Below are 21,334 nucleotides of genomic sequence, written 5' to 3'. Positions count from 1 at the left end.
CGCACATACACGCACGCATACGCACATACACGCACGCATACGCACATACACGCACGCATACGCACATACACGCATACATACACGCACGCATGCACGCATACACACATACACGCATACACACACACATACACGCACGCATACACGCATACACGCACGCATACACGCACGCATACACGCACGCATACACGCACGCATACACGCACGCATACACGCACGCATGCACGCATACACGCATACACGCACACACACGCACGCATACGCGCACACGCACGCATACACGCATACGCACATACACGCATACATACACGCACGCATACACGCACGCATACACGCATACACACACGCATACACGCACGCATACACGCACGCATACACACATACACGCACGCATACACACATACACGCACGCATACACGCATACACACACGCATACACACATACACGCACGCATACACACATACACGCACGCATACACACATACACGCACGCATACACACACGCATACACACATACACGCACGCATACACACATGCATACACACATACGCATAAACACACATGCGTATGTGTGTATGCATGCATACGTATGTGTGTTTATGCGTATATGTGTATACACAAATACACATAAATACGCATAAATACGCATAAACACACATACGTATGCATGCATACACACACGCATACACACATACACGCATGCATACACACTACCGAATTGTGTGAATGTCACGGTCACCAGATGAATGATGACTCTCTCACTCATTGTTGCTACTGTCCCTCTTACTGTAGTCCCAGACTATATACAGAATGCCTCTGGGACGTAGCATATTACAGCACATGATCAGATCTGGGTTCAAATACTATTTCAATCGCTAAGTATTAATGCGTAGTTAAAAAAATATATGTATTAGTTGAATATTGGGATGTATTTGGGAATACACTTACGAAGTATTGGCATGTATTTGAAAATATTCAAATGCATCGACAAGTGTATTTTTATTTTTTTTATTTTTATGAAATACTCCCATGCATTTCAACCCTGGTCTGTTTGGTCCTAGGGTATTTGAAATAATGTATTTGAAAATAGTTTCAAATAGTAAGCTATTAATAGGTAAATACTTAAATATGTTCTAATACTTTTAATAGAAGTAGTTTATTCGGCACCACGTTATTTGAAAATAAAAAGAATGGAAGTATTTTAAATAACAAATACCTAAATACACATGTATTTGAACCAAGGTCTGCACATGACTGACACCTGCTAGGTGAATTAGCAGTGAGCTCTAACTATTACAGAGTTGGTATTGGGGAAATCAATTGATTGTATTGGCCATCAATGCAATTTCATATAAGGTGAATTAGACACAGAATGTGTGGGTGTGTGTGCTCAACCCAGAGTTTGTGTTCTGTACTGTGTGTGTGTGTTCAGACAATGCCACTAACAGATGATGGGATTGCAAGGGTGAGATATGCGCCAGTAATTTGCCATGATGAGATAATCCTATTCTAGTGGATGGCGCAGGGTCAGAGTGGGTCATTCTCATGAAACTGACATTTGACCCCAAATTTCTCTGGTAATTTTTCATGAAATGCCCTCTAGGAACACTGAGATTAGGATCTGTACTTATCTATATCATTATTATTATGTTTTTTGATCAGATATAATACATTTTACCACAATTTACACCCAATTCTCATTACCGTAACAGTGCAAAAAGTAATATACAAATCCATTTCAAATATTTGTTTACCTTGCTCCCCTATTGAAAAGGCCTGAGTTAAACAGAACACTGAAACCTTAAATATTTAAATATTACAATTAAATCTGACTTTTTACCAATTAGAGATTTTTTGAAGTTTTGGTAATGAGAAGGCCAAGTAGGTGAAGGGGGTGTTTGATCATAAGAACCACATTCTGAAGGCATTTTAGCGAGTAAATTAACTTCTTCTACTCCTCTAGATCAGGGTTTCTCAAACTTCTATAATATTGTAGCGATCCTCGCTAATGATTAGGCCCCCGAGTGGCACAACATTCTAAGGCAGTGCATCTCAGTGCTAGAGGCATCACCACAGACACCCTGGTTCGAATCCAGGCTCAATTTGGCCCAGTGTGGTCTGGGTTGGCCAGTGTAGGCTGTCATTGTAAATAAGAATTTGTTCATAACTGACTTGCCTGGTTAATTAAAGGTTCAATAAAACTAATGATCCCACTTGACAATTCCCTAAATTGGGCTAACCCTATTGGAGCACTGTGTGCATGTTTTCCTTTCATACGAGTGAGCCTACTCCTTTATCAGTTTGCTTTAATTAAATGTACCTAATAGGTTTCTTAACCATTTGAATGTTTGTTTTGCAGGTGTTTCTGGGCCCTAACGGTGAGGTGGAGGAGTACGCCGTCGTCTCCATCCAGGCCAACGCGGCCATCAGCTCAGACCTGCTCCTGGATCAGTCTGAGGAGCACCTTTTCATCATGACGTCCACCATGGTACAGTACACTAGCCTGGTCCTAGATCTGTTTGTTGGTGCTGTCCTGCCAAGTTCTCTGCTCATTGGCAGTTTGACACACATGAATCCCACTTCTGACACCAACAGTACACTACCAACACGACAACTTTAATTTCTTCCCTTCACAACGGCACAGTGGCCAACGACTGTGTCTCTGAAACAAGTCTCTTTTTTCGTTTTTAGTAATCTCGTCCACGGCTCTATTGAGACGAGGTTCAGTTTATAGTAATGGCTTCATGCAAAGTCCTCATAGACTCTACAACATTTTCACCACATTGCTTTATTTCTATCCAATCTTTTTATCGATCAGGTAAGTGGCAACAGTTTTGGCCAATAATTCTGTGTCCGAAATGGGTCTCATTGTTTACCATGCATTGCACATAATGACTGAATATTGCCTGTTGTTTTGTTGTGGCCATAGCTCCAGAAGAGGCCAGTGGCTGAGTGCCATGAACATCTGGACTGCCAAGCCTGTCTGTCTGCCCATGACCCCTACTGTGGATGGTGTGTCCTGGAGGGGAGGTAAGCCACTAATTCTGAGTAATCCAATGGATTAGCTAACTAATTACTTTTATTGTCAAGTCATATGTAATCCGTAACCAATTACATTTAAGTAATCCGCCCAACCCTGGCCCTGGTTAAAGGGTCAACATATCAAACTAGAGCCAGAGGTTTCCCTGTTCAGGTCAAGTGGCCTAGGAAAACTCTGGGCCCTAGATATTACGGCTGGGCACAACGCAGTCAGAGACTGTGTTTGTGGTACCTCTCATGCTGGCGTATGTGAGAAATGATGTCAAATACAGTAGATAGTCATAGGTATTGCTTGTGTTTTAAGGCTACTATACAATATGTAACTTTTTGGACGACCTGACAAAATTCACATAGAAAAGTGAGTTATAGATTGGTTATTCTCATTAAAAGCACGTATAGGAAGCAGTCGGTCTGTTCTATGTTCGCTATGCTTTCCGTTTTTTAAGTTTAGTTTTTGTATCTAACTTTCGGTTTTGTACACCAGCTTCAAACAGCTGGAAATACAATATTGTTGGTTATGCAAAATATATTTCACAGCGGTTTAGATGGTAGAATGATTCTCTACATTATACTTGCTTGTTTTGTCACATAAACTGAAATTAGGCAAACTATTAGAATTTTAGCAACCAGGATATGGTAGAGCGATTTCTGCAATGTGCATCATTTAATTTTATTTAACCTTTATTTAAGTGGGCAATCGTTTGAGTAGTAGCTACAGTAGCCAAACCCAGGCTTTTCTCCATACACTCACAACTAAGCACATAAACAACATACTAGGAAGTAATTGGTTGGCCCAGCAACAACATACGAGGAAGTGATCAGCCCAGCAACAACATACGAGGAAGTGATCAGCCCAGCAACAACATACGAGGAAGTGATCAGCCCAGCAACAACATACGAGGAAGTGATCGGCCCAGCAACAACATACGAGGAAGTGATCAGCCCAGCAACAACATACGAGGAAGTGATCAGCCCAGCAACAACATACGAGGAAGTGATCGGCCCAGCAACAACATCGGCCCAGCAACAACATAGGAAGTGATCGGCCCAGCAACAACATACGAGGAAGTGATCGGCCCAGCAACAACATACGAGGAAGTGATCGGCCCAGCAGCAACAACAGTGATCGCCCAGCAACAACATACGAGGAAGTGATCGGCCCAGCAACAACATACGAGGAAGTGATCGGCCCAGCAACAACATACGAGGAAGTGATCGGCCCAGCAACAACATACGAGGAAGTGATCGGCCCAGCAACAACATACGAGGAAGTGATCGGCCCAGCAACAACATACGAGGAAGTGATCGGCCCAGCAACAACATACGAGGAAGTGATCGGCCCAGCAACAACATACGAGGAAGTGATCGGCCCAGCAACAACATACGAGGAAGTGATCGGCCCAGCAACAACATACGAGGAAGTGATCGGCCCAGCAACAACAACATAGAATGCTGGCACAGCTCCTTGTTCTGACCAGATTTTGCCAAGTCATCTTAAAAGCTTCAGTTAATTGTTTACTCAGCAGGATCACTACCATCTGTTCCTCTCTCCCTCATCCTCGTATCCCCCTCGTGTCCCCCTCGTATCCCCCTCGTGTCTCCCTTCTTGTCCTGCACCTTGACCACCTGTCTCTCCCTCCCCTCTCTCTGTTATTTCTGTCTTCCTTTCACATTTTCTTATTTTCTTCTCCATTTCAAACCAATCAGGATGTCTCATTAAAAAAAAGAAAAGTCAGTCAATGTATATTTCTCCCATCACCCCTTTGGCCCTAATTCCCATGTTGCTCTTCTCTTCCTCCTCTTCCTCCTCCTCCCATTCTTCCTCCTTTCTCGTACTTCCTTCTCCCCCCTCTACTCCTCCCATTCTAACTCCCTCGGACTCTCCATTTCCCCTCTCCCTCACTCCCCCTCCCTCTGTTTCCCACTCTCTCCCCCTCCTGTGCTATAGTGTTATGATGTAAAGACAATTATGTATCCATTACATTATATAATAATATACACTGAGTGTACAAAACATTAAGAACACCTGCTCATACCATGACATTGGCTGACCAGATGAATCCAGGTGAAAGCTATGATCCCTTGATGTCACTTGTTAAATCCACTTCACATCAGTGTAGATGAAGGGGAGGAGACAGGGTAAATAAGGATTGAGACAATTGAGACATGAATTGTGTCAGGGTAGCCTAGTGGTTAGAGCGTTGGACTAGTAACCGAAAGGTTGCAAGTTCGAATCCCCGAGCTGACAAGGTACAAATCTGTCGTTCTGCCCTTGAACAGGCAGTTAACCCACTGTTCCTAGGCCGTCATTGAATATAAGCATTTGTTCTTAACTGACTTTCCTCGTTAAATAAAGGTTAAATAAAATGTGTGCCATGGGCAAGGTTAAATACTGTGCCTTTGAAGGGAGTATGGTAGTTGGGGGTATGGTAGTTGGTGCCAGGCATACCTGTTTGTGTCAAGAACTGCAATGCTGCTGGGTTTTGTACGCTCTACAGTTTCCCGTGTGTTTTAAGAATGGTCTACCACCCAAAGGACATCCAGCCAACTGTGGGAAGCATTGCAGTGAACACAGGCCAACATCCCTGGAAAACGCTTTCGACACCTTGTAGAGTCCATGCCTTGATGAATTCAGGCTGTTCTGAGGGCATTTAATATTAGGAAGGTGTTCCTTGTGTTTTGTACTCTCAGTGTATTCTAAGTATGTACTATTTCTGTAACAGTATGCTATGCTGATAGTACATTGTATGTACACTACATTACCAAATGTATGTATGCCAGACATATGGCAGCAGATCCACAAGGTCTGCCATGAGAGGTGACTGTATAGTTCCCCTAAGGAAAAGCACCTTTAGTAAATCTGCATTCTCTGTGAGAGCTTCCCATGTCTGGAATACACTGCCATCAGACACACATAACTGCACCACATATCACACTTTCACAAAATGCTTGAAGACATGGCTAAAGGTCAATCAGATTTGTGAACATGGTCCCTAGCTGTGTGTTGCCGCTTTCCATGTTGTCTGTAGCTTGTGAGGTATGGAAACACTTTGTTGCTTTTATGAATTTTGTCTTGCTGCTTTTTGTTCTATGTTGCTCTGTCTGTATGCTATGTCTTGCTTGTCCTATGTTGCTATGTTGCTATGTCTATGGTGCTATTGTCTATATTGTAATTGTTTTTAATAACCTGCCCAGGGACTGCGGTTGAAAATTAGCCGGCTGGCTAAAACCGGCACTTTTACTGAAACGTTGATTAATGTGCACTGTCCCTGTAAAAATAAAATAAACTAAACTAAACTATGTGGACACCTGCTCGTCAAACATCTTGTTCCAAAATCAGGGGCATTAATATGGAGTTGGTGCCCCCTTTGCTGCTATAACAGCCTCTACTCTTCTGGGAAGGTTTTCCACTAGATGTTGGAACGTTGCTGAGGGGACTTGCTTCCATCCAGCCACAAGCATTAGTGAGGTCGGGCACTGATGTTGGGCGTTTAGGCCTGGTTGCAGTCAGCGTTGCAATTAATCTCAAAGGTATTCGTTGAGGTCAGGGCTCTGTGCAGGCCAGTCAAGTTCTTCCACACAAACCTTGAGAGACTATTTCTGTATGGACCTTGCTTTGTGCGCTGAAACAGGAAAGGGCCTTCTCCAAATTGTTGCCACAAAGTTGAAAACACAGAATCGTTGAGAATGTCATTGAATGCTACATCGTTAAGATTTCCCTTCACTGAACTAATGGGCCTAGCCAGAAACCATGAAAACCAGCCACAGACCATTTATTCCTCCTCCACCAAACTTTACAATTGGCACTATGCATCGGGGCAGGTAGCGTTCTCCTACCATCCGCCAAGCCCAGATTCGTCCGTCGGACTGCCAGATGGTGAAGCGTGATTCATCACTACAGAGAACACGTTTCCACTGCTCCAGAGTTGATTGGCGGCGAGCTTTACACCACACCAGCCGATGCTTGGCATTGTACATGGTGCTTCTGGTTTGTTTGTGGCTGCTCAGTCATGTAAACCTATTTCATGAAGCTCACGACAAACAGTTATTGTGCTGACGTTGCTTCCAGAAGCAGTTTGGAACTCTGTAGTCAGTGGTGCAACCGAGGACAGACAATTTTTACGCGCTGCACGCTTCAGCACTCTACGGTCCCATTCTGTGAACTTGTGTGGCCTACCACTTTGTGGATGAGCCTTTGTTGCTCCTAGATGTTTGCACTTCTCAAATCGGCACTTACAGTTGACCGGGTCAGCTCTAGCAGGGCAGAAATGTGACGAGCTGACTTGTTAGAAAGGTGGCATCCTATGACGGTGCCACGTTGAAAGTCACGGAGCTCTTCAGTAAGGCCATTCTACTGCCAATGTTTTCCTATGGTGATTTCATGGCTGTGTGCTCGATTTTATACACCTGTCAGCAACTTTTGTATCTATAGTGAATGTAATGATGCATCTATTATATATTGTATGTATACATTATGATTTACACTCAGTGACCAGTTTATTAGGTACCTATCTAGTACCGGGTTGGACCCACCTTTGCCTCCAGAACAGCCTGAATTCTTCGGGAATCGAAACATTGCTCAATTGCTATCAAGGGACCTAATGTGAGCCAGGAAAGCATTCCCCACACCATTACACCACCGTCACCAGCCTGTACCGTTGGCAAGCAGGATGGGGTCATGGACTCATGTTACTTACGCCAAGTCCTGACTCTGATGCTTGATGCCACAGAAACCTGGATTCGTTGGACCAGGCGATGTGTTTCCACTCCTCAATTGTCCAGTGTTGGTGACGATGTGCCCACTGGAGTTGCTTCGTCTTGTTTTTAGCTGATAGGAGTGGAGCCCGATGTGATCGTCTGGTGCAATAGCCCTGACAACAACTGACTAATTGTGCATTCTGAGATGTCGCTCTGTGCCATAATTTGCCTGTTTGTGGCCCACCTGTTAGCTTTCACGATTCATTACATTCTCCTTCGACCTCGTTGATCAACCAGCTGTTTTCGCCCCCAGGACTGCCGCTGACTGGATGTTTTGTTTGTCGCGCCAGTCTCTGTAAACTCTAGACACTGTCGTGTGTCAAAAGTCCAGGAGGACAGCCTTTTCTGAGATACTGGACTCGCCGTGCCGGTCACCGACGATCATGCAATGCTCAGTCTAACAGTAACTAGATGCCTGTCTGCCTGCTTTTAAAGCAAGCCATGGTCACGTAATGATTTTTGTGAATGTGGTGGTGAACCTAATAAACTAAATAATAATATGTTGCTATCAATAAAGTATAATATGATCATGTATTGTGTAGATGTAGTCTGGGCGATGGTAATGTATCAGTATGTGAGATGATATTAACATATTGATATGTGTAGGTGTGGCCAGCAGGCTCAGTGTTCACACGGGGCCCAGGCAGGCCAGTGGCTGTGGAGCTTCGACATGGAGCAGAAGTGTCTCACCATCCAGTCCCTCAGCCCCTCCAACATCAGCCGGCAGGAGAAGAGAAGTGTATGTCTGTGTGTCTGTGCGTACGTGCGTATGTGTGTCTGTGGGTACGTGAGTCTGGGCATACGTGTATGTGTGTATTTTTGTGTGTGTGTGTGTGCGTGTGCGCGTGCATGTGTGTGTGTTCAAGTACATGGGTATGTGAGCACATGCTTTTATACAGGGTTGTTCCTTCATGTTCACACTGTGAGGGATAGTTTTAGCCTGGCTGGATCCTGGCTGGATCCTGGCTGGATCCTGGCTGGCAGTGTTTGCTTGTTTTACATCCAGTTTTACAGCAGAGATCAGAGATGGTTATCATATACATTCTCCTTGCAGATCCGAGCCAGCTCGTTCTCTCTCTCTCGCTCTCTCTCTCGCTCTCTCTCTCGCTCTCTCTCTCGCTCTCTCTCTCGCTCTCGCTCTCTCTCTCGCTCTCGCTCTCTCTCTAACATCTTCTCCCTACCTCCCTCAGATCTCTCTATCAGTCCTGGGCCTGGCCGTCCTAGAAGAGGACAAGTCGTACTCCTGTTTCTTTCACGACTCTGAGAGTCCTGCCACAGTCACCGACATGGGGGTCACCTGCCTCTCCCCTGACCCCCACAGGGTGCTGACTGGGCCCCCTGGACAAGGTGAGTTCCAAGGGGGCCAGATGGGTACTAGGCATGGAACCTGCTTCTCTGTACTGTTTATACACACACATGCACAAGCGCACACTTCATAATTTTAATGAGATGTTAAACGTAAAGACCTGTCTCTCACTCGTTAAAGTGTGTGTGTGTTGTTATACAGACCCAGCAGCCTATAAGCAGCAATAGGTACAGTGTCCTTACAGAGCAGATGTATGTTGGATCCAAATCCTCTTTGTCTCCCAGTTTACACAGCAGGGAGTCACCTCCATGTCCGCCAGTCTGGGGAGCTAATCATGCAATTCATCCGTCACGTGTGTTTCATGCAGGCTTCTATCTTTGGGCCTGGGATAGTGCGGTATGGTTTGGCCTGGGATAGTGCGGTATGGTTTGGCCTGGGATAGTGCGGTATGGTTTGGCCTGGGATAGTGCGGTATGGTTTGGCCTGGGATAGTGCGGTATGGTTTGGCCTGGGATAGTGCGGTATATGGTTTGGCCTGGGATAGTGCGGTATGGTTTGGCCTGGGATAGTGCGGTATGGTTTGGCCTGGGATAGTGCGGTATATGGTTTCGTTGCATGCTTGGAGCCATCGATTTGTTTTGGTCAGTCATTTCTGATGCATTATGGGCATTAACTGTTCACACACATGCACTAGTGAACTCCTATCACGTCCCCTTCCCTCCTCCATCCACTTTTTTCTCTCCCCCCCATGTCTCACCCCCCCATGTCTCACCCCCCATGTCTCACCCCCCATGTCTCACCCCCCCATGTCTCACCCCCCATGTCTCACCCCCATGTCTCACCCCCCCATGTCTCACCCCCATGTCTCACCCCCATGTCTCACCCCCATGTCTCACCCCCATGTCTCACCCCCATGTCTCACCCCCATGTCTCAGCCCCCATGTCTCAGCCCCCATGTCTCAGCCCCCATGTATCAAACCCCCTTTTCTCAGCCCCATCTGTCTCCCTGGTTCCCATGAAAAGGATTCCTGGAGAGGTTTGTTGTGGTTCTCAGGCCATGAGGGCTAGGTATTTAACATGAGGGCTAGGTATTTAACATGAGGGCTAGGTATTTAACATGAGGGCTAGGTATTTAACATGAGGGCTAGGTAGTTAACATGAGGGCTAGGTAGTTAACATGAGGGCTAGGTATATAACATGAGGGCTAGGTATTTAACATGAGGGCTAGGTATTTAACATGAGGGCTAGGTATTTAACATGAGGGCTAGGTATTTAACATGAGGGCTAGGTATTTAACATGAGGGCTAGGTATTTAACATGAGGGCTAGGTATTTAACATGAGGGCTAGGTATTTAACATGAGGGCTAGGTAGTTAACATGAGGCTAGGTAGTTAACACGAGGGTTAGGTAGTTAACACGAGGGTTAGGTAGTTAACACGAGGGTTAGGTAGTTAACACGAGGGCTAGGTAGTTAACACGAGGGCTAGGTAGTTAACACGAGGGCTAGGTAGTTAACACGAGGGCTAGGTAGTTAACACGAGGGCTAGGTAGTTAGTCCCATCTGCCTGGGGGTATTAGTGAATAGAGAGAGACTCACACTGATCCCACAGGTATTACAGGGAGATCTGTGTGTTTGTGCACGTTTGTATGATCTGCAGATGGTTCAGATAGAATCTCAGGAGTAACAAATCCAGTCACGGGATGTTATCATGGTTTAGTTCATGGTCTCAACAATTAAGTCAAGACCTTAAGTCTGTTTAAGTATAGTTAAGATTCTCTTATCTAGAGCGACTTACAATTAGTGTGATTAAAACAAGGAAGATCACCTTAACGTCAAGATTGTGAATTGATCAAATCTAATTGCATACAGTAGACCCAGCTCCAAGGAAAAATAATGTTGATGTGTACACATTAGTGTTAAGTGTGTATACTTGGCAAGTGAGGGAACATGTACAGGTAACTGCCAGAATAAAGGAAACACTTGAGTGAATGAGGGATACAAAGTATATTGAAAGCAGATGCTTCCACACAGGTGTGGTTCCTGAGTTAATTAAGCAATTATCATCCCATCATACTTTGGGTCATGTATAAAAATGCTGGGCAGCCCATTATTTTGCCATTATATTTAGGCTACAATGGCTATGCCCCCATGGGATGGCAACTCCCCTGTCCAAAGGGCACGAGTGGTCACTGAATGCTTTGATGAGCATGAAAATGATGTAAACCATATGCCTTGGCTGTCTCAGTCACCAGATCTCAACCCAAGAATAAGAATTTTCCCTAGAAGAATGTTGTCGTATCCCTCACCTAGAGTTCCAGACACTTGTAGCATCTATGCCAAGGTACATTGAAGCTGTTCTGGCACGTGGTGGCCCAACGCCCTATTAAGACATTTATGTTGGTGTTTCCTTTATTTTGTCAGTTACCTGTAGATGTGTGTATCTGTCAGTGTTGCTCACACAGTGTGTTCAACAGACCTGAATTATTCACTTTGGGCTGTTTAGGCTTTGTAGCTGCAGATGGATTTCATTAGAACTCTGTTGTCTCTCAACTCGTCAAAGCACACTCTGTTTGTATCCCAAATGGCACCCTATTCCCTACATACAGCACCCTATACAGTGCTTTTGGAAAGTATTCAGACCCCTTAACTTTTTCCACATTTTGTTAGGTTACAACCTTATTCTAAAATTTTCCCTCATCAATCTGCAAACAATACCCCATAATGACGAAGCAAAAACATTAAAAAAAAAATGTATATATGTATTAAATATACATTAGTATTCAGACCCTTTGCTTAGCACCATTGGCAGCAATTACAGCCTGGAGTCTTCTTGGGTATGACACTACAAGCTTGGCACACTTGTATTTGGGGAGTTTCTCCCATTCTTCTCTGCAGATCCTCTCAAGCTCTGTTAGGCTGGATGGGGAGTGTTGCTGCACAGCGATTTTCAGGTCTCTCCAGAGATGTTCGATCAGGTTCAAGTCCGGGCTCTGGCTGGGTCGCTCAATGACATTGAGACTTGACCAGAAGCCACCCCTGTGTTGTCTTGGCTGTGTGCTTATGGTCGTTGTCCTGTTGGAAAGTAAACCTTCGCCCTAGTCTGAGGTCCTGAGCGCTCTGGAGGTTTTCATTAAGGATTGCCCTGTACTTTTCTCCATTCAACTTTGCCTCGATCCTGACTAATCTCCAAGTCTCTGCCACTGAAAACCATCCACACAGCTTGATGCTGCCACCACCATGCTTCACTGTAGGGATGGGGCCAGGTTTCCTCCAGACATGACACTTGGCATTCAGGCCAAAGAGTTCAATCTTGGTTTCATCAGACCAGAGAATCTTGTTTCTCATTGTCTGAGAGACTTTAGGTGCTTTTTGGCAAAAAAGAGTGCCTTTTACTGAGGAGTGGCTTCCGTCTGGCCACTACCATAAAGGCCTGATTGGTGGAGTGCTGCAGAGATGGTTGTCCTTCTGGAAGGTTCTCCCATCTCCACAGAGGAACTCTAGTGCTCTGTCAGAGTAACTATCGGGTTCTTGGTCACCTCCCTGACCAAGGACCTACTCCCCTGATTGCTCAGGTTGGCCCGGGTGGCCAGCTCTAGGAAGAGTCTTGATGGTTCCAAACTTCTTCCATTTAAGAATGATGGAGGCCACTGTGTTGTTCTTGGGGACTTTCAATTCTGCAGAAATGTTTTGGTACCCTTCCCCAGATCTGTGCCTCAACACAATCCTGTCTCGGAGCTCTATGGACAATTCCTTCGACCTCATGGCTTGATTTTTGTTCTGACATGCACTGTCAACTGTGGGACCTTATATAGACAGGTGTGTGCCTTTCCAAATCATGTCCAATCAATTGAATTTACCACAGGTGGACTCCAAGTTATAGAAACTTCTCAAGGATGATCAATGGAAACAGAATGCACCTGAGCTCAATTTCAACTCTCATAGCCATGGATCTGAATACTTATGTAAATGAGGTATTTTTGCTTTTGCAAAAATGTTTACAAATCTTTTTTTGCTTTGTCATTATGGGGTATTGTGTGTAGATTACTGTAATGTAAGAAAATGTGGAAAGGGTCAAGGGGTCTGAATACTTTCAGAAGGTACTGTAGTGTACTACTGTTGACCAGGGCCCATAGTGTACTACTGTTGACCAGGGCCCATAGTGTACTACTGTTGACCAGGGCCCATAGTGTACTACTGTTGACCAGGGCCCATAGGAAATAAGGTGCCATTTAGGACACAATCCATCACTCTCCTGTTCTCGACCTCCTCACACTCTCCTGTTCTCGACCTCCTCACACTCTCCTGTTCCCGACCTCCTCACACTCTCCTGTTCCCGACCTCCTCACACTCTCCTGTTCCCGACCTCCTCAAACTCTCCTGTTCTCGACCTCCTCACACTCTCCTGTTCCCGACCTCCTCACACTCTCCTGTTCCCGACCTCCTCACACTCTCCTGTTCTCGACCTCCTCACACTCTCCTGTTCCCGACCTCCTCAAACTCTCCTGTTCTCGACCTCCTCACACCTCCTGTTCGACACTCTCCTGTTCTCGACCTCCTCACACTCTCCTGTTCCCGACCCTCACGACCTCCTCTCCTGTTCCCGACCTCCTCACACTCTCCTGTTCCCCGACCTCCTCACACTCTCCTGTTCCCGACCTCCTCACACTCTCCTGTTCTCGACCTCCTCACACTCTCCTGTTCTCGACCTCCTCACACGACCTCCTCACACTCTCCTGTTCGACCTCCTCGACCTCCTCTCCTGTTCCCGACCTCTCACTCTCCTGTTCTCGACCTCCTCACACTCTCCTGTTCCCGACCTCCTCACACTCTCCTGTTCCCGACCTCCTCACACTCTCCTGTTCTCGACCTCCTCACACTCTCCTGTTCTCGACCTCCTCACACTCTCCTGTTCTCGACCTCCTCACACTCTCCTGTTCTCGACCTCCTCACACTCTCCTGTTCCCGACCTCCTCACACTCTCCTGTTCCCGACCTCCTCACACTCTCCTGTTCCCGACCTCCTCACCTCCTGTTCACCTCCTCACTCTCCCGACCTCCTCACACTCTTCCCGACCTCCTCACACTCTCCTGTTCCCGACCTCCTCACACCTCCTCACACTCTCCTGTTCCCGACCTCCTCACACCTCCCTCACCTCCTCACACTCTCCTGTTCCCGACCTCCTCACACTCTCTGTTCTCGACCTCCTCACACTCTCCCTCGACCTCCTCACACTCTCCTGTTCTGTTCCCCGACCTCCTCACCTCTCCTGTTCCCGACCTCCTCACACTCTCCTGTTCCCGACCTCCTCACACTCTCCCTGTCTCCTGTTCCGACCTCCTCACACCGACCTCCTCACACTCTTTTGACCTCCTCACGACCTCCTCACAGTGCTGTTTTATTCAGACATGTTCAAGTCTCACTCTCATTTTCAAATCTTCATAAGACTCAGTTCTCAAGATGGAGCTTAGACAAATATTTTCATAACATATTCACTCTGGCTCTCTTTTTTACACTCTCCTGAAAGCTTGGCACTGTGTTGGGTAGGGATCCTAAGGAGGTAAGACGTAACATTTAATATTTGTTTGTCTCTTTTCTCATTCTCTCCGTTTCTCTCTCTCCTCAGATTTTGTCACGGTCACCCTGTCCCTGCGGTGGTCCCGGTGACGTCCTCGTCACGCCATGCGACAGAGTTCACCTTCTACGACTGTACTGCCGCCAAGCAGCTGTCTGGGAGCGTGCCGTGAGTTAACCTACCTCTCCCTCTCTGTTACCCACTCTCTCAGCACCTCTCTCTCCCGATCTCTTTCTCTCCCTCCCTCTGCTCTCTTTAGCACTCTCTCTCCCTATTTTACGTTCTCACAATTTTTCTCACTCGCTCTGGCTCTCTGTCTCGCTCTCTGTCTCGCTCTCTGTCTCGCTCTCTGTCTCGCTCTCTGTCTCGCTCTGTCTCGCTCACTCGCTCTCTGTCTGTCTGTCTCGCTCTCTGTCTCTGCTCGCTCGCTCTCTGTCTCGCTCTGTCTCGCTCTCTGTCTCTGCTCTGTCTCGCTCGCTCTCTCGCTCGCTCTCCCTCTCGCTCGCTCTCTGTCTCGCTCTCTGTCTCTGTCTCGCTCTCTCGCTCTCTGTCTCGTCTCGCTCTCTCTCTCTCTCTCTGGCTCTTTCTCTCTGGCTCGCTCGCTCTCTCGCTCTCTCTCTGGCTGGCTTGCTCGTGCACAGCTGGTGATCAAATCTAATTTTATTTCTTACATGTGCCGAATACAAGAGGAGTACACCTTAATGTGAAATGCTTACTCTACAAGCCCTGAAATAACAATACAATTTTACGAAAAAAATAATAATAATTAAGGAGCAACAATAAAATAACAGTAGCGAGGCTATATACAGGGGTTCCGGTACAGAGTCGATGTGAGGGGGCACTGGTTAGTCAAAGTAATTGAGGTAATATGTACAGTTGAAGTCGGAAGTTTACATACACCTTAGCCAAATACATTTAAACTCAGGTTTTCACAATTCTTGACATTTAATCCTAGTAAAAATCCCTATCTTTGGTCAGTTAGGATCACCACTTTATTTTAAGAATGTGAAATGTCAGAATAATAGTAGAGAGAATGATTTATTTCAGCTTTTATTTCTTTCATCGCATTCCCAGTGGGTCAGAAGTTCACATACACTCAATTAGTATTTGGTAGCATTGCCTTTAAATATTTTAAATTGGGTCAAACGTTTCAGGTAGCCTTCCACAAGCTTCCCACAATAAGTTGGGTGAATTTTGGCCCATTCCTCCTGACAGAGCTGGTGTAACTGAGTCAGGTTTGTAAGGCCTCCTTACTCACACACACTTTTTCAGTTCTGCCCACACATTTTCCATAGGTTTGAGTTCAGGGTTTTATGATGGCCATTCCAATACCTTGACTTTGTTGTCCTTCCTGACTGATGTCTTGAGATATTGTTTCAATGTATTCACATAATTGTCCCACCTCATGATGCCATCTATTTTGTGAAGTGCACCAGTCCCTCCTGCAACAAAGCACCCCCACAACATGATGCTGCCACCCCCGTGCCTCACGGTTGGGATGGTGTTCTTGGGCTTGCAAGCCTTCCCCTTTTTCCACAAAACGATGGTCATTATGACCAAACAGTTCTATTTTTGTTTCATCAGACCAGAGGACATTTCTCCAAAAAGTACCTACTTTGTCCCCATGTGTAGTTGCAAACCGTAGTCTGGCTTTTATGGCGGTTTCGTAGCAGTGGCTTCTTCCTTGCTGAGCGGCCTTTTAAGTTATGTCGATATAGGACTTGTTTAACTGTGGATATAGATACTTTTGTACCTGTTCCCTCCAGCATCGTCACAGGGTCCGTTGGTGTTGTTCTGGGATTGATTTGAACTTTTCACACCAAAGTACTTCCATCTCTAGGAGACAGAACGCACTTCCTTCCTGAACGGTATGACATCTGCGTGGTCCCATGGTGTTTATACCTGAATACTATTGTTTGTACAGATGAACGTGGTATCTTCAGGCGTTTGGAAATTGCTCCCAAGGATGAACCAGACTTGTGGAGGTCTACAATATTTTTTTCTGAAGTCCTGGCTGATTTCTTTTGATTTTCCTGTGATGTCAAGCAAAGTAGCACTGAGTTTGAAGTTAGACCTTGAAATACATCCTCAGGTACACCTCGAATTGACTCAAATTATGTCAATTAGCCTATCAGAAGCTTCTAAAGCCATGACATCATATTCTGGAATTTTCCAAGCTGTTTAAAGGCACAGTCAACTTAGTGTATGTACACTTCTGACCCACTTGAATTGTGACATATTCAATCAATCCCTATACCAGTCTGCTGTTCCCACATACACCAGTGAAATAATCTGAGTTTTAATGACTACCTGCCTAGACCCACTCCAAACTAGGTATGTTTGCACACTTACCTGGACAAGGAACCTATTTGTAGCTCGGCATTCAACACCATAGTTCCAAAAAAACGACCCTGGGTTTTAACTGGACTCCAAGGTGGTGTATGTAAACTTCCCTGACTTCAACTGTACATGTAGGTAGAGGTAAAATTACTATGCATTGATAATAAACAGAGTAGCAGCAGTGTAAAAAGGGGCGGGGGTAGCCATTTGATTAACTGTTCAAGAGTCTTATGAGCTAGACTTGGTCCTCGGTAGCGTTTCCCGTTCCTGTAGCAGAGAGAACAGTCTATGACTAGGGTGGCTGGAGTCCAAGGCAATGCTCTCGATGGTGCAACTGTAGAACATTTTGAGGATCTGAGGACCCATGCCAAATCTTTTCAGTCTCCTGAGGGGAAATAGGTGTTATCGTGCCCTCTTCATGACTGTCTTGGTGTGTTTGGACAATGATAGTTTGTTGGTGATGTGGACACCAAGGAACTTGAAGCTCTCAACCTGCACCACTGCAGCCCCGTCGATGAGAATGGGGGCGTACTTGATCCCCCTTTTCCTGTAATCCACAATCATCTCCTTCATTTTGATCACGTTGAGGGAGAGGTTGTTATCCTGGCACCACACTGCCAGGTCTCTGATCTCCTCCCTATAGGCTGTCTCATCTTTGTCAGTGATCAGGCCACCGCTGTGTCGTTGGCAAACTTAATGATGGTGTTGGAGTCGTGCCTGGCCATGCAGTCATGGGTGAGCAGGCAGTACAGGAGGTGACTGAGCACGCACTCTTCAGGGGCCCATGTGTTGAGGATCAGCGTGGCAGATGTGTTGTTACCTACCCTTACCACCTGGGGGAGGTGTTTAGTCCTAGTTGCAGTGGGAGGTGTTTAGTCCTAGGGTCCTTAGCTTAGTGAGGGCACTATGATGTTGAACTCTGAGCTGTAGTCAATGATTAGCATTCTTTTTGTCCAGAAGGGAAAGATCAGTGTGGAGTGCAATAGAAACTGCATCTGGATTTCTTTGGGCGGTATGCAAATTGGAGTGGGTCTAGGGTTTCTGGGATGGTGTTGATGTTGATGTGAGCCATTACCAGCGTTTCAAAGCACTTCATGGCTACAGACGTAGTCATTTAGGCAGGTTGCCTTTATGTTCTTGGGCACAGGGACTATGGTGGTCTGCTTGAAACATGTTGGTATTACAGACTCGGTCAGGGAGAGGTTGAAAATGTCAGTGAAGACACTTGCCAGTTGTTCAGCACATGCTCGAACAACACGTCCTGGTAATTTGTCTGGCCCTGCGGCCTTGTGAATGTTGACCTGTTTAAAGGTCTTACTCACATCAGCTACAGAGAGCGTGATCACACAGTCATCCAGGACAGCTGATGCTCTCATTCATGCTTCAGTGTTGCTTGCCTCGAAGCGAGCATAGAAGTCATTTAGATCGTCTGGCAGGTTTGTGTCACTGGGCAGCTTGCGGCCGTGCTTCCCTTTTTTAGTCCTCAATAGTTTGCATAGCGAGATATCTTATAAGCGTTCGTGTTAGAATCCTGCTCCTTGAAAGCGGCAGCTCTACCCTTTAGCTCAGTGCGGATGTTGCCTGTAATCCATGGCTTCTGGTTGGGGTATGTACGCACGATCACTGTGGGGATGACTTTATCTATGCACTTATTCTGGAACATATTCCAGTCTGTGCTAGCAAAATAATCCTGTAGCTTAGCATCTGCGTCCTCTGACTACTTCCTTATTGAGCGAGTCACTGGTGCTTCTTGCTTTCATTTTTGCTTGTAAGCAGGTAAATAGACCACTACGACAAATATAGATGAAAACTATCTTGGTGAATAGTGTGGTCTAAAGCTTATCATGAGATATTCTACCTCAGGCGAGCAAAACTATGAGATTTCATGCACCAGCTGTTTTTTACAAATAGACACAGACTGCCACCCCTTGTCTTACCGGAGGCAGCTGTTCTATCTTGCCGATAAATAGAAAACCTGCCAGCTGTATGTTATCCATGTCGTTCAGCCACGACTCAGTGAAACATAAGACATTACAGTTTTTAATGTCTAGTTGGTAGGATATCCTTGATTGGAGCACATCCATTTTGTTATCCAATGATTGCGCGTTGGCTAGTTGGACTGATGGTAGAGGGGGTTTACTCACTAACCTACGAATTCTCAGAAGTGGAATATCTGGACATAGGAGTGCTTTGTCAAGCTATAATATCTTGTAATACCTTTATGAACTGCATCCATTTCGCTGTGTTAGCCATAGAGATGCATAGAGTGGACACTTGACCACTAAAGACTATGATTGCATGGGCAGTGACATATCTATGGTGTTTACACATGCACTCGCTCAATTACCTTTCTCCTTTCCTTTCCTGGCACCTTGTTCAGAGCACTTCAATAAGGAACCTGCCAATTACATGACCCCTTTTTTACCACTTGTCCTAGATTGGATGACCCTGTGTGCCAAGCTTCCCTGTCCCCTCCTCCCGTTTCTCTCTCTCATTTCCTTTCTTTCATTTTTTTCTAACAGCATTTTTGTTTCTTTCAATACCCTCTCCCTTTCTTTTTCTCTCCACCCTCTCTTACTCTCTCCTCCTCTTTCCCCATCTCTCTTATCCCAATCCGCCCTCTCTCTATTTCTCCCCTCTCTCTATTTCTCCTCCTAGATGCCGCGGTTGTGTGTTGAGTCGCTGGGGCTGCAACTGGTGTGTCCACCAGCACACCTGTACCCACAAGCCCGCCTGTGACGAGGGGGTTATCATCTATAACGAACACGTAGGTCACACTCACTGCGACAACGGTCAGTTAGCTTGAGATCGAAAGCATGTTGCACTTGAGGTCAAGACAGGAGAAAAGAGAGGAATGTTGCCCACACTCGCTATATGTTCGCTGTAGAGTTTGGTCCACCTATTGCACCGTAGTGTGGCATGGTAAGTCTAGGCTGTTTGGGGCCAATCCATTGTAGATGGTTGATTGAACGACAGTCTCTAACGTGGCAAAACAAAGTGACACTTATTTTCACTGCACCTCATGTCCCAAAACAAACATCCAATATAACTAACTATCATCTCTATTTTGCCTGTGTCGCCAACCAAGTGCATGAGTTGTCATCATTGATGTTAATACTGGCAACTTATAGGAAACGTTTCACATCTGATTTGGGTTTTTCAGTCAACTTATGAGTTTGTTTATTTGATCAGTTTTCTTTAGTTGTTTGTTTATTTCTGTCTCACCCTCTCCCCCATGTCTTCCCCCTTTACCCCCACCCTTCCACCACCCAGTTCAAACTCCCCACCCCGGCTCCTCCCACAACAGTGTCCCCAACAACCGTACCCCCGACAACTACAACAACAGCCCCCCCCACAACTACCACAGCAACTATCGCCACAACGACATCAATCAAAGCCCCTACCACCATAGCTACCGCCCTGGAGCCTATGACAACAACCCTGTCTACAACCACTACAGCGGAGCCGACTACACTGCCCCACCCTGCTATGCCGACCGAGGCCCCCACCATTCGTCCCCCTACAACGTTAGCCGAAGCTACAACGCCCATACCTGAGACCACCACTAGTGAGGCTGAGGAGCAAACAACTGCGGAAGAGCTCGTTGCAGAGGCTGAAAGTGAAACTGTAGGCCCCGTGGTTACCCCTGGCAACGTGGAGCTTGCCGCGGAAACTGAGGTGGCGACGGTTATGACCAAAGACGGGCAGCCATCCGAGGATGTCGCCACTCTAATCCCCCTGGCGTTCCCACCCGAGACATCCCCATTGAAAGTGGTTACTGCACCCCCCCCTCAGGAACTGGACAAGGCTCTGAGTCTGGCGGAGCCCCCCATGGAGGTCCAGCCCACACCCGTCATCTACCCTTTCCCAGCCCCCTTCCCCCTGGGGGAACCGGTCGACTCAGATCTCACCTTCCACCTGGACCTGACAGAGGCCCCCTCCCCACTCCCTCTAGACAACCTCCACCCCACCGACGCCGAGGGCCAGGGTGCCGAGCCGGAAGTGCCTCTCTGGCCCAGGGAGGAAGTGAAGGAGGAAGCGGAGGACACGGCGGTAGAGAACGACACATCCACCACGTTTTCGGCCACCAGTGTGTTGTCAGGGGACGGAGAGGCCGCTGACCACTTCCTTTCGGGCTCGGCCTACCCCCAGCTCCTGGACGCCGACTCAGAGCTGGACTACCAGTATGACTCATCCGACACCTTCCTGCCGGTGAGTTCGAAATTCGTCCGGAGCTTCCACGGCCACCATGCTTCCAGCTCTTAACTGGACACAGCTCTAGAATCCCACTTCTGACACCAGTTGTCAGAATCACAGCTCTT

General features: G+C 46.5%; 1 protein-coding gene across 1 annotated transcript in view; it reads left to right on the top strand.

Annotated features, from left to right (window-relative positions):
• The window catches only part of LOC118399713 (plexin-B1-like), a 224,498-nt gene that overhangs the window by 158,108 nt on the left and 45,056 nt on the right, over positions 1 to 21,334 (top strand). Inside the window, 8 exon segments of the mRNA XM_052473962.1 lie at positions 2,356 to 2,484; positions 2,926 to 3,026; positions 8,400 to 8,532; positions 8,984 to 9,140; positions 14,724 to 14,756; positions 14,759 to 14,840; positions 19,671 to 19,779; positions 20,286 to 21,224. Coding sequence (XP_052329922.1) covers positions 2,356 to 2,484; positions 2,926 to 3,026; positions 8,400 to 8,532; positions 8,984 to 9,140; positions 14,724 to 14,756; positions 14,759 to 14,840; positions 19,671 to 19,779; positions 20,286 to 21,224 — 1,683 coding nt within the window.

Source organism: Oncorhynchus keta, chromosome 21 (assembly GCF_023373465.1).
Source record: "Oncorhynchus keta strain PuntledgeMale-10-30-2019 chromosome 21, Oket_V2, whole genome shotgun sequence".
Taxonomy (NCBI): Eukaryota; Metazoa; Chordata; class Actinopteri; order Salmoniformes; family Salmonidae; genus Oncorhynchus; species Oncorhynchus keta.
Note: the sequence above shows the minus strand (reverse complement) of the source record. Positions and strands in the feature narration are given on the sequence as shown.